General features: G+C 44.3%; 1 protein-coding gene across 2 annotated transcripts in view; it reads right to left on the reverse strand.

The window, feature by feature from the left end:
• Positions 1-12,925, reverse strand: part of PBX4 (PBX homeobox 4) — a 35,618-nt gene that overhangs the window by 21,696 nt on the left and 997 nt on the right. Inside the window, exons 1-2 of one of the 2 annotated variants that reach the window (XM_032867801.1) lie at positions 9,378-9,582; positions 642-715 (exon numbers count right to left, since the gene is read on the reverse strand). In XM_032867801.1, coding sequence (XP_032723692.1) covers positions 642-715; positions 9,378-9,484 — 181 coding nt within the window. In that variant the 5' untranslated portion in view covers positions 9,485-9,582. Of the gene's footprint in view, positions 1-641; positions 716-9,377; positions 9,583-12,925 lie in introns of those variants that run through there. The other variant, XM_032867800.1, reaches the window with a different exon arrangement.

Genomic DNA, 12,925 nt, shown 5'->3' on the forward strand with positions numbered 1-12,925 from the left:
AATGCAATGTGGGAGGCTGGACCAGAAAAAGGGCATTGGTGCAAAGACTGAGGAAATCTGAATAAAGCCCGTTGTTCAGTTCAAGAAGCACTGTACCAGGGTTAATGTCCTGGTTTTGATCATTGCACTGTGGTTCTGAAGGTGTTGACATGAGAGAAAGCTGGGAGAAGGGTACAGGAGAACGGGCTGTCCTATTTTTTTAAATTTTCTGCAAATCTAAAATTAATTCAAAATAAAGTTTTGTGTTTTTTTTTTTTTTTTAACAAAAGGATTTGCAGTGGCAGAAAGCCCTCCATGGAGATTACTTTGAATGCTTAAAACATTATTATTCTACATTTCAAATTCTATCATCTTTTCCAAAATGAATGCCACAGTACCTCTTAAGTCTTACTTAAGAACAAAGCAGCTGCTTGTTACTCACTGGCAACAGTATTTCTCCAGTTTCAAACTGCAAAATACAAGGATGTGATACACCAGAAAACAGGGCACGACCAGGCAGAAAGGCAGCATGTGAACCCTTGCTGCCAGAGAGAGATGTGACAGGCAAGACAGCCCACGACACAGGTCAGGCTGAGCCAGGACCAGAGGGGCGTGTTTGTCATGGTCCTGGACCCACCAAAAATGTCTTCTCAATGGCCTACCTGTCTTTTCCTTGATCTCACAGAGCACACTGAAGAGAGCTGGCTTCATCCGATGGCAACTCAAAGCATGCTTTCTGAAAGAGACAGAAAAGCATGATGAGAAAGAGAAGTCATCCTGTCCACGAGCATAAAGACCCTTCATAGGGACTCTGCCAGTTCTGTTGAAAGTCGGTCTTACGAAGTTATGGTACAAAAGCATTTCAGACGAATGCCACTTTGCAAAATTCAAATGGAGCAATATACAAATACTCAAACCACTTCCCTTTATAGGCAGGGTTTTAAACAATGCAAATTTAAATAATCCAAGTAACTCATCAAAAGCTAGAAACTTTCAAGGTCTGATGACTTAAAAGCTGCATTCGCACTATTGCCCTACATGCAGAGCAGATACCCCAGTCATCCTACCCCCATGTCATGAGATGTTAATTTAGTAAGTATTTACTGAACAGCCACTATGTGCCATATACCATTCTAGGGTCACAGACACAGACAGATGAGGTTCCCACCCATGTGACAGTTAAGACGGAGGGATAGAGAGACACCAAACACGCACACAAACAATCATGAGCTGTGGTGGGTGTTTTGTGGCAACTAACAAGAGTGCTGGCTGGAGGGCTTACTGGAGTTTGCATATCTCTGATGTAACATCAAAGCCAAGATCAGAATGACAAGGAGAAGTCAGGCAGGAAAAGAGAGGCTGAAGACAATAATTTAGGTAGAGGAAACAGCCAGTATAAAGGCTGAGTGAAAACACTTGGTTTTTTAAGAGCCCAAGATGCTACAGAGTAAGGAGTAAGGGAGGGAGCCATGAAGTGAAATTAGACAAGGGGGGTCCACCTCAAAGAGCCTTGTCAGTCAGGGGAATGACTCTGGCTTTTGTTTGCCTGTGATGGGAACTGTGATCGGCAGAAGACTGGCTCCCCACGATGTCCATGTGCTGAACCTCAGAATAAGTTACAAGGGAAAAAGGCCCCTGGAGGTGTGGTTAAAGTTAAGGGCCTTGAGATGGCGAGATGAGCCTGGATTACCCAGATGGGCCCAATCCAATCACACAAGTCCTTACAAGTGTACAACTTCTTCCGGCTACAGTCAGAGAGAGAGAGAGAGAGAGAGTAACATAGAGTCAGAGACACTCTGCTGCTGGCTCCAAAGATGGAGGAAGAGAGTACAAGCCAAGGAATGCAGGTGTCTTCAACAAGCTGAAAAAGGCAAGGAGATAGACTCTTCCGCTACTGCCTTCAGAAGGAAGCAAGGAGATAGACTCTTCCGCTACTGCCCCAAATTTATGTGTTTTAAGCCGCTAAGTTAGTGGTCATTTGTTACAGTGGCAACAGAAAACCATTACAGGGAGCAATGGGGATTTTACAGAGTAGTTGTCACATGGATTGATTTTTTTATTAGTGTCAATTTTTTGAGATGTAATTCACATACTATAAAGTTCACTCTTGGGGCGCCTGGGTGGCTCAGTGGATTAAACCTCTGCCTTCGGCTCGGGTCATGATCTCAGGGTCCTGGGATCAAGCCCTGCATCGGGCTCTCTGCTCGGCGGGGAGCCTACTTCCTCCTTTCTCTCTGCCTACTTGTGATCTCTCTCTCTCTCTCCCCACCCCTTGTCAAATAAATAAATAAAATCTTTAAAAAAAAAAAAGTGGCTGCACAATATTCCATTCCCATCAGCAACTTCTGAGGGTTCCAATCTCTTCACATCCTCACCAACACTTGCCAATGTCCTTTTTATTATAGCCACACCAGGCGTGTGAGGTAGTAGCTCATTGTTGTTTTGATTTGCATTCCTCTAAAGACTAATGACACTAAACATTATTTCCTGTGTTTATTGGCCATTCTTCTTTGGGGAAATGTTTATTCAAATCCTGTGCTCATTCTTTAATGGGGTTATTGGTCTTTTTATTATGGAGTTGTAAGAGTTCTTTATATATTCTGGATACCTGACTCATCAAATACATGATTTGCAGATCTCTTCTCCCATTATTTGAGTCCTCTTTTTGCTTTCTTGATAGTGTCATCTGAAGCACAGAAGTTTTCCATTTTATTTTTTTAAAGATTTTATTTATTTGACAGAGATCTCAAGTAGGCGGAGAGGCAGGTAGAGAGAGAGGAGGAAGCAGGCTCCCCGCTGAGCAGAGAGCCTGATGGGGGGGATCAATCCCAGGACCCTGGGATCATGACCTGAGCTGAAGGTAGAGACTTTAACCCACTGAGCCACCCGGGCACCCCAGCAGTTTTTCCATTTTAATGAAATCCAGTTTATCTATTCTTTCTTTGTTGTTTGTACTTTAGGCATCATACCTAAGAAACTGTTGCTTAATTCAACATTATGAAGATTTATGCCTGTGTTTTCTTCTTCTTTTTTTTTTTCTTAGAGGAAGCAGCAACTCTTTTTTTTTTTTCTCTTTTTTAAGATTTATTTATTTGCCAGAGAGAGAGTGAGAGAGAGCACAAGCTGGGGTGGTGGCGGTGGGAGGGGGGGTGCAGCAGACGGAGAAGAAAGCAGGCTCCCCACTGAGCAGGGAGCCCAACGTGGGACTTGATCCCAGAACTCTGGGATCATAACCTGAGCCGAAGGCAGCTGCTTAACTGACTGATCCACCCAGGCGTCCCCTGTGTCTTCTTCTAAGAGGGTTACAGGGTTAGCTTTTACACTTAGGTATTTGATCCATTTGAGTTCATTTTTGTATATGGTGTTAAGTAAGGGTTCAAATTCATTCTTGTTCATGTGCAGATCCAGTTTTTCCAGACTATTCATTGAAGAGACTATTCCTTCCTCACTGAATAGTCTTGGCATCCCTGTAGAAAATCAATTGGCAGGTGCCTGGGTGGCTCAGTTGGTTAGGCGACTGCCTTCAGCTCAGGTCATGATCCTGGAGTCCAGGGATTGAGTCCCACATCGGGCTCCCAGGTCCACGGGGAGTCTGCTTCTCCCTCTGACCTTCTCATTCATGCTCTCTCTCACTGTCTCTCTCTCAAGTAAATAAAATGTTTAAAAAAAAAAAAAAGAAAATCAATTGGCCATATACGTATGGGTTTATTTTTGCCTTTTCAATTCTATTCCGTTGATCTACTTGCCTATCTTTAAGTGAATTGCATTTTTAAAAGATCACTGTGGCTGCTCTGAGACCAGAATGGAAGACAAGGGGTGGAACTCTAGTAGTCTAGAGGCTACTGCAGCTAGAATAGTCCAGAAATGCTGCTGGCCTAGTTAGAGTTATGGTAATAAACATAAAAAGTAGATAGATCTTGGGGTGCCTGGCTGGCTTAGTCAATGGAGCATGCGACTTGATTTCATCGTCCTAAATTTGAGCCTTAAGTTGGGCATGAAGCCTATTTTTAAAAAATGAGAAAAGTAGATCTTTGACTTCGGGGATGGAATCAACAGGACCTTCTGACAAAGTGTCTGGGATTTTGGGGGAAAGAGGAGATTCAAGGATAACTACTAGCTTTAGGCCTGAGCAACTAGATGAAAGGAGATACCATTAACTACTATAGGGAAGAGTAGAAGGCACGTGGTTTAGGGAAGAAGGGTCTGGAAAGCAGAGATGTGCTTGATCAGGTTACACTTGAGATACCCACCTATGAGCTATCCAAGAGAAGGTTCAGGTAGGTAGTTGGTCACATGGACAAGGACTGAAGGTTGGAGATAAGCAATATAAAGATAGGGAGTCCTGGGCATAGAGATGACACTTTAAGCCACAGGACTTGAGGACATCACTATAAGAGAGTGTAGATAGAGAGGGGTCCATATCCCAGACCAAGGCCCATGGACTCACAGAAGTCAAGAAGAGAAGAGCCTACAGAGACTGCGACTGAACTACCAGTGAGGAGGACCCAAGAAAAAAGTTTCAATGAGAGAAGAGCAATCTGTGAAAAATGCTTCTTGGAGGCAAAGCAAGAGAAGAACCCAGGAAAGACCTTGGACTTAGCAACATGAAGGTCACTGGTGACTCAGCAGAGGGAGGAGAAAGTTGGGAGAGAATAGGTGGGGGAGGGGACCTGGAAGCAGCAACCACAAACTCTGACATTTGATCACAAAGGAAAGACATGCAGGAGGTGCTAATAGAAAAGGTGTGTATTAAGCATGTTTTTTATTTTTTGCTTTTTATTTATCATGCTGACCTCATGTTCACAAGAATTATTACTTCATCACTGCTAGTCAGTTGGAGCGTTATGGACCTTCTTTCCTGCCTCACAGTCATGTTATTATGTCTGCCTGCCTGCCTTCCTTCCTTCCTTCCTTCCTTCCTCCTTCTTTCCCTGCTTTCTCCCTTTCTTTTCCTTAAGTATTCTCTATGCCCAGCAGCATGGAGCCCAATGCGGGGCTTGAACTCATAACCCTGAGACCAAGACCTGAGCTGAGATCAAGAGTTGGACACTTACCTGACAAAACCACCCAGGCAAGTGCAAGACTCTGATGGGTGGCTTGTCCTACCCTGGATTCCTTACTCCCTCCCCTCTTCCCTTTAAAGCATTTACTATGGCTGGCTTGGGCATGAGGAAGGCTTCAACTTATTGGTTTCAGAAACTCTAGGCCCACATCATACTTGGCATACTAGCTGAGCAAAGACTCATTGAACTTAACTGAAGAAAAGGTAAAAGTTAGTATGACAAACTGGCAGAGATGGAAACTAAAAGTCTGAAGGCAGAGCTCTGACATCTCCAGACTTAAACTGGGGCAAATAGAGAAGTCAAAATCTGGGGAGAGAACTGCTAGATTCCAGCATCAAAGAAGAGAGCAGAAGCCAAGGGAACACAGAGCTCTGCTGGGAGCCCCTCTTCTTGGTCTCTCCTCGAGGGCCGAGGACACAGTGGGTACTCATCCACTCTAGGAATGAAGAAAAGTGTTAAGGGGTTTAATAGTATAGTATAGTATAGTATAGTTAAGGGGTTTAATAGTAACAGCAGCATGAGAAGAGAGAAGATCAAAAAAGATAATGGCCAAAGGACACTAGATTTGGACAAGAGGAAGTTACACATGAAAGAGAAAAACTGCTTTAGAGAGAAGGAAGAACAAGAGCCTTTAACCCACTGCGGGGCTCAATCTGAAAGTCTCAAGACATTTCTGAAGAAGAGGTGGTAGACAGTAGCTAATGACTATTGAGCTTTCTTCTGATCCAGGGTCAATACCCTAGAAAGCTTTGAATACTTTGAGAAGTACTTATACAAGGAACAGAAAAACCTTTACGCTCACTTCTTGTCTCACAAGGAATTCAAGGCCATGTTCCACTGGACAGCAGCTAAAGCATGCAGTCACCTCATCTGAGTCCCCCTTTGAAGGCTGAGCCTCCACCCATGCCCAATGGAGCCATGTTGCATGCCTTCACGCTCGGTGCCTTCCCTGCAGACCTGCCTGCCCCAGCCTAGAATGCAGTGCCTTCTTTTTCTGCTGCATAAAGCTTTGCATCCAGATATGTGATCATCTCTTTGGGGCATGCTCGTGTCCCCCTGTCTGACTTCAGCTGGATTTTAGGGTCTTATCATCCATACTCATCTTGCTGCCAGGTGTCCTCCCTTGATCTAATTCCTTATCTGGCTAATTCCTCATCACACTTTCTCTGGCCCCACGCCCCCAGCACCATACTCTTCCAATGTCCGACATTCCTGAAACTGTGAGCCTTCAGGAATCCCTGCTGTATCCCTGGGCTTGGCACAAAATGAAGTTTTATTGAGAAAATGAGATTAAATCCATGAGAATGAAATTTAAAAAAAAAAAATCTTCTTTAGCTTTAGCCCAACTGTCCAATCGGCCATAGCTCCTACAATCATCTTCTAGCTCCTGTGAGCTGGAGGTGATGTCATATTCTAGTGAACTCGTGGGAGCTCTGGGAAAATCAGGGAGGGCGGCATGTTAGCACCAGTGTTCTAGAGAAAACAGCCAAATCTCTATCCAACCACTTCCTATTTGTCTGACTTCAGGCAAGTTCTTACTCAGGCCTAGTTCTTTATCTAGAAACTCTGTGAGGAACCACCCACTTTCTATGGTTACTGGGAAGTTTACCTGAAGGAAACCATTGTTTTCACCATCATCAACCACTGTATTCTGACAGAGGCACTCTGTAACTGTCACTAAAATGAATGAGGGGTACTTGCTTATTTGTGAAACTTTCTAAAACACTCTGCATGTTACTTTACTTAAAGAAACCACTTCAAAAGGGGTTTTGCTGTGCCCCTAGATTTAGGATAGTTTTAGGAAATTTAAAACGAACAAAATTCAAGTCTTAGGAAAAGACAGCAAGAATTTCCTTTGGCACTAGACCAAGCCTAGCTAAGCCAAACCTGAGAGCAAAGCTACAACCTAACAAGCAGGTTAAGAACAGAGTGCTGGGGGCGCCTGGGCGGCTCAGTGGGTTAAAGCCTCTGCCTTCGGCTCAGGTCATGATCTCAGGGTCCTGGGATCGAGCCCCGCATCGGGCTCTCTGCTCAGCAGGGAGCCTGCTTTCCTTCCTCTCTCTCTGCCTGCCTCTCTCCCTACTTGTGATCTCTGTCTGTCAAATAAATAAATAAAATCTTAAAAAAAAAAAAAAAAAAAGAACAGAGTGCTGGCACTGAGATGACCGGGATCTAACGAACCTCCTTAAGGATGACGAAAAGAAAAATTTCAACTCTGAAATTCTACTTCCCAGGTTCGGACAAGTAGACCCTATCTTGCTAACACTATCTAGCTTTCGGAAATTCCAAACCATAAATTCCTTCTCTGACTCCCCACATGCTTTGAACAGGCATGCTGAAAGCCAAATGCTCACGGACAGAACTAGAATACTAAATATGGGGACACAGACCTTGAGAAAAGGGGCACACCATTCAGTTGACAGTTTATGTCTTGCCACTTGCATAAATTCTAAGGTCAAAATTAAATCATCTCCTTTTAATAATTAGAATTTAGTCTATATTACAGGCAATGTCTATCTGTAGAAATACTGGAGGAATTAAGAAAGTCATGCAAATTTCTACTAGTAGAAAATACCTAACGTCGCATATGTAAAAATCCAATTAAAAAATAAATTCAGGGGCGCCTGGGTGGCTCAGTGGCCTGGACCTCTGCCTTCGGCTCGGGTCATGATCTCGGGATCCTGGGATCAGGCCCCGTGTTGGGCTCTCTGGTCAGCAGGGGGCCTGCTTCCCCCTCTCTCTCTCTGCCTGTCTCTGTCTACTTGTGATTTCTGTCTGTCAAATAAATAAATAAAATCTTTAAAAAAAAAAAAGAGGGCTCCTGGGTGGCTCAGTGGGTTAAGCCTCTGCCTTTAGCTCAGGTCATGATCTCAGGGTCCTGGTATCGAGGCCCGCATTGGGCTCTCTGCTCAGCGGGGAGCCTGCTTCCCCCTCTCTCTGTTTCTGCCTGCCTCTATGCCTACTTGTGACCTCTCTCTCTCTCTGTCAAATAAATAAATAAAATCTTAAAAAAAAAAAAAAGAAAGAAAAATAAATCAATTCAGAGAAATCTTTTCTCCCTAAGAAAAGCTATGAAGGGCCTTAATTGTAGTACCTGTTATATTGCCTAAAAGCCAACTTCTAACATTATCTTTTTAGTTTCTTTTTTTTTTTAAAGATTTTTAAAATTTATTATTTTGACAGAGAGAGAAAGCACAAGCAGGGGGAGTGGCAGCCAGAGGTAGGGGGAGAAGCAAGCTCCATTTTAAGTGGCAAGCCCAATGCGGGGCTTGGACCTGGGATTGTGACCTGAGACAAAGGCAGACACTTAACTGACTGAACCACCCAGGCACCCAGAAATTTTTTAGTTTCAAATGCACTATCCCATGTACCACATGACTTGCTCCTGAACAGATATGATAATGGCCATTCTCCATCATCCCTTTATTCACTATATATAAAGGGGTTTTTGTCCTAAAACCTATTCCCATTCCCCAGAAGTCATTTTCTATTGTACTCAAGTTCTACAAACACAAAGTTGGGCTATGATTTCATAGACTCTATAAAGGAAATACAGAAACAACCCTGGAACTTCCAAAACCTGATTTCCTTAGATTTAAAATGTAAACAGACTCTGAAAAAACAGGGTCTGATGGCCCCAAGGCAAGATTTTCATTAAGAGAAAAAAAAATCAACTATTTCCTGAATCTTATTTGCTCATTTCTAATTTTTTTTCTATATTAAGTAGGCAAAACAATGCTATATGTGACCCTTGTGATTAATTTAAAATCTATTATGTCTACAAATGTAACTTAGATTCCAAAATAACTTTCATTTGTCAGATTAACCAACTACTAGGTAAACTAGTTCATGAAAATTGAAATAAATGGGATGCTATTATCTCCACTCTTGAGAACCCAACCTCTCCAAGTGTGGTTTGGGATCGGCAGCATTGGTACCCTTGGGAGCCTGTTAGAAACATGGGCTCTTGGGCCCCATAGGGACCTGTTACATCAGAACTTGCATTGCAGTAAGGTTCCCAGGGAAATTTCCGGCATGTCCAGCCAGAGAGATGCTCTAAAGCACCACTGTCTGGTATTTTCTGCAATTATGGAATTGTTCTCTATCTGTGCTAATACAGTAGCCACTAGTCACATGTGGCTACTCAACTTTTGAAATGTAGCTAGTGCAACTGAGTAACTGAGTATTTAATTTTAATTCACTTTAATTAAAAAAAAAATCCAGGGAGTGGCTACTACATTGAACAGTACAGCTCTCTAGTGGATCAGTGGATACCTGCAAGACTGGGCCACTACAGCCACATCTGCCAATCCAGCAACATGGAGCACAACTCACCTGTCGTTCCAATATGCAGAACGACTTGAAGAAAGACCAGTCCTCTTCAGCTGCTCTCCCAGAACATCAGGTATGGAGCATGGATCGCCAGATGATACTATGATCATTCTGCTTCCTTTCTCAATCAGGTTTCCAAAATTTACCCCTCAGCTCTAGAGTTTTCATGCTGATTTCTTTGAAATCTTATTACTGGACAAAAAAAATGAGCCCCCAGACTTTGATGAGAGGCAGCTTCCAGGCTGGGGAAGGGGGCACCTAAGGTCTGAGGACCCTCAAGGGTACAAGTACATGACTGCACTGTTGCGAGTGGGGAGTGAGGGTGGGCCCAGAGCTTACAACAGATTTTTATGACCCAAACACTGGTTAAGAACCGTGGGAGGAGGGAAGAACTTTGGAGCCTGAGAGTCTTGATAGAGGGCCCTCAACCCTAGCCTAATAACCCTCATAAACCCCTCATGAAGGTAATCAAAGAAGCAAAAGAAACAAACTACATAGAAAACGTAAAATGTTATAAAATTTATTCTAAAAAAACAAGGCCGTGCAACATAATTCAGACAACCTTTGGAAAATGAGAGAAAATTTTCTGCCTTACTCGTCTCATACAAGATATGAATGAGCACATCATCAGTTCGAAATCAGAAAACGCAGAGCTGTACCTCCTCCCAGAAGAGCTTAGGGTATAGCTGAAGGTCAGAAGATCATTCAAGAAGACTGGTGATCCCTTACATAGAAAGTCTCCAGCTGACTTGGGCTGAATCTAAACTAAGGTGGCGTATTCCAAAGTCCTTTACAAGTCCACTGCGTAGCCCAAAGGAAAAACAATATACAGTTCATTATTCTAAGACTATTCAGCTATGACAAAATAATGCACAAGCACTTGGAGGTGCCTTCCAAATCATGTAGAAAGGTGTTAAGTAAGAATTCTGGTTTAAGGAGAGTAGATGTGCTTTCCCTCTTTAAACACACTTATGGTGACAAAACAGTTTGAAAGGTCCCACGTGCGAGACGAAAAATTCTTTCTTGCTAGGCAGTTAAACTAAACTGACTGCAGGGGCTATGAAGGGTTCAGCAGGCACACAGAGAGACGGCAGGGTCAGAAAGACTTGCAAAAGCCTCACCAAGTTGGTTGATCAGGACAGACACAATCTGCTTCCCCTCCCAGGCTGATAACCTACCAGGCTGCAGAGTTTACTATGAGGAAAGACCCACCCAAGCCATTTGCTCCCGAGTAGAGTTAAGTGATTCCCCTGAGGACTGAACACTGTTGGCTGGACTTGAGTGACTTTTAGGGCCTTGAGTTCAGACTGTTGTCTGGACTTGGATGACTGTTGGGGCTATATCCAAAGAAGTGGGGGAGATCTGAAGCATCTAAGTCTCAAAATAAAAGCCCCAGGGGTCTTTCTACTTCAGAAAGAAACCAGGGAACAGCTACCTAACAACCACATTGTCATGCATGTATAATGCCCCACTATTCAATTTCCTAGCCCAAAAGAAAAAGAAAAAGCTATCTTGAAGAATAGCAAGAAAGATGTGACTGACTGTACAGCATTATAAAGCCTATCTAGGGGGGACGCCTGGGTGGCTCAGTTGGTTAAGCGGCTGCCTTCGGCTCAGGTCATGATCCCAGCGTCCTGGGATCGAGTCCCACATCAGGCTCCTTGCTCGGCAGGGAGCCTGCTTCTCCCTCTGCTTCTGCCTGCCTCTCTGTCTGCCTGTGCTCGCTCACTCTCTCTCCCTCTGTCTCTGACAAATTAAAAAAAAAAAAAAAAAAAGCCTATCTAGGGGAGGTGTGGATTGCTGTAAGAAAAAAAGTGCAGCCTTGGGGCTGTAATGGGGTGACAGATGCTGGAGGAACACCACACCTGAGCAGAGCTCACTCCTTAAGCAGCTCCCTACCTAGAAGAGAAGGAACTCAAGGAGCTCCACAAACCAGAGCTCCTCCACCCAAAGTGCTGCCTCTGTGGTTCCTGGGTGTGAAGAGCACATCCGCCCCGCCCCCCCAGCTCCTCCTAAACCTTATAGAATCTTCAGTGCCACAAATTTTACTATATGCTAGGTGCCAGGCATCATGCATGGTCCTGGGAATACAAAGGAAAATAGGACAAAGCCCCCTGTTCTCAGACTAGTCTAGCAGACAGGGTATCACACAAGGGCACCCTCTCCTGGCCCATCTCTTTTTTTCTGCCAGTGCCAGGAATCCTCACTACTCAGCACACACCTGTTATGACAACTATTTATAAATTAGTCTCCCACACACTCCCACTTCTGTATGAGCCCTGAGAGGGCAGAGAACATCTTAGCCATCTTGGTTTCTCTAGCACCCAGCACAGTGTTCCAACAGGTAGAATAAACGTAGTAAGGGAGCGGGGGATCACACTCTGAACTTTTCAGATAGAGCTTATGAAACTGTAGAGAGTGGACAATTCACAAGAAGCAAAGGAAAGTTTGAAGAACAAATGCATGCCAAATCCACCTTTTGTCTCCTCCTTCCTGTGGCTGCTGCTCACTTGGCTTTGGCATAACCCTGCCTCCCTAAAGGGCTCTAGTGGCTGTACTGTCCACACCACCAGACCCTGGTCCCATCCCCAAGGATCATCCTTCACCCCAAACAGGCCCCATGCAACAAGGCCCCATCCTCCAAAAGGACTTTGGTCCTTGCCTATTTTCTAATAATTTGAGCAGGCACCAAACACAATGGATTGCCTTGTAAAGCAGATTCTACCATTCCTGGCTGGCTGACAAGTGGTGGGTGGAGGTAGGTAGGTAGGACAGGTCGTCTTTCTTTTTTTTTTTTTTTTTTTTTTTTTTTTTAAGATTTTATTTATTTATTTGCCAGAGAGAGAGAGAGAGAGAGAGCACAGGCAGACAGAATGGCAGGCAGAGGCAGAGGGAGAAGCAGGCTCCCTGATGAGCAAGGAGCCTGATGTGGGACTCGATCCCAGGACTCTGGGATCATGACCTGAGCCGAAGGCAGCTGCTTAACCAACTGAGCCACCCAGGCGTCCCTCGTCTTTCTTTTTTTAAGATTTTTTTAAAATTTATTTGAGGGGCGCCTGGGTGGCTCAGTGGATTAGGCTGCTGCCTTCGGCTCAGGTCATGATCTCAGGGTCCTGGGATCGGGCCCCGCATCGGGCTCTCTGCTTGTCAGGAAGCCTGCTTCCCCCTCTCTCTCTGCCTGACTCTCTGCCTACTTGTGATGTCTCTGTCAAATAAATAAATAAAATATTTTTTAAAAAATTTATTTGATACAGAGAGAGAGAGAGAGCACAAGTGGGGTAACAGCAGGCAGAGAAAGAGGAAGAAGCAAGATGAATTCCCACTGAGAAAGGACCCTAATGTAGGGCTCGATCCCAGGACCCTGGGATCGTGACCTGAGGCTACCACAGATACTTAACCAACTGAGCCACCCAGGTGCCCCAGGCCAGGTCGTCTTAAAACTACTGTGGTTCTTCCCACCGCAATTGAAATAAAATCCAAACTCCTTCCTGAGACTTGTGGGCTCTGCACAGTCCTGGTTCCAACCTGTCTGCAAACTGAACTCAGGACTT

Source organism: Lontra canadensis, unplaced genomic scaffold (assembly GCF_010015895.1).
Source record: "Lontra canadensis isolate GAN:19392208 unplaced genomic scaffold, GSC_riverotter_1.0 scaffold35, whole genome shotgun sequence".
NCBI classification, from domain to species: Eukaryota; Metazoa; Chordata; class Mammalia; order Carnivora; family Mustelidae; genus Lontra; species Lontra canadensis.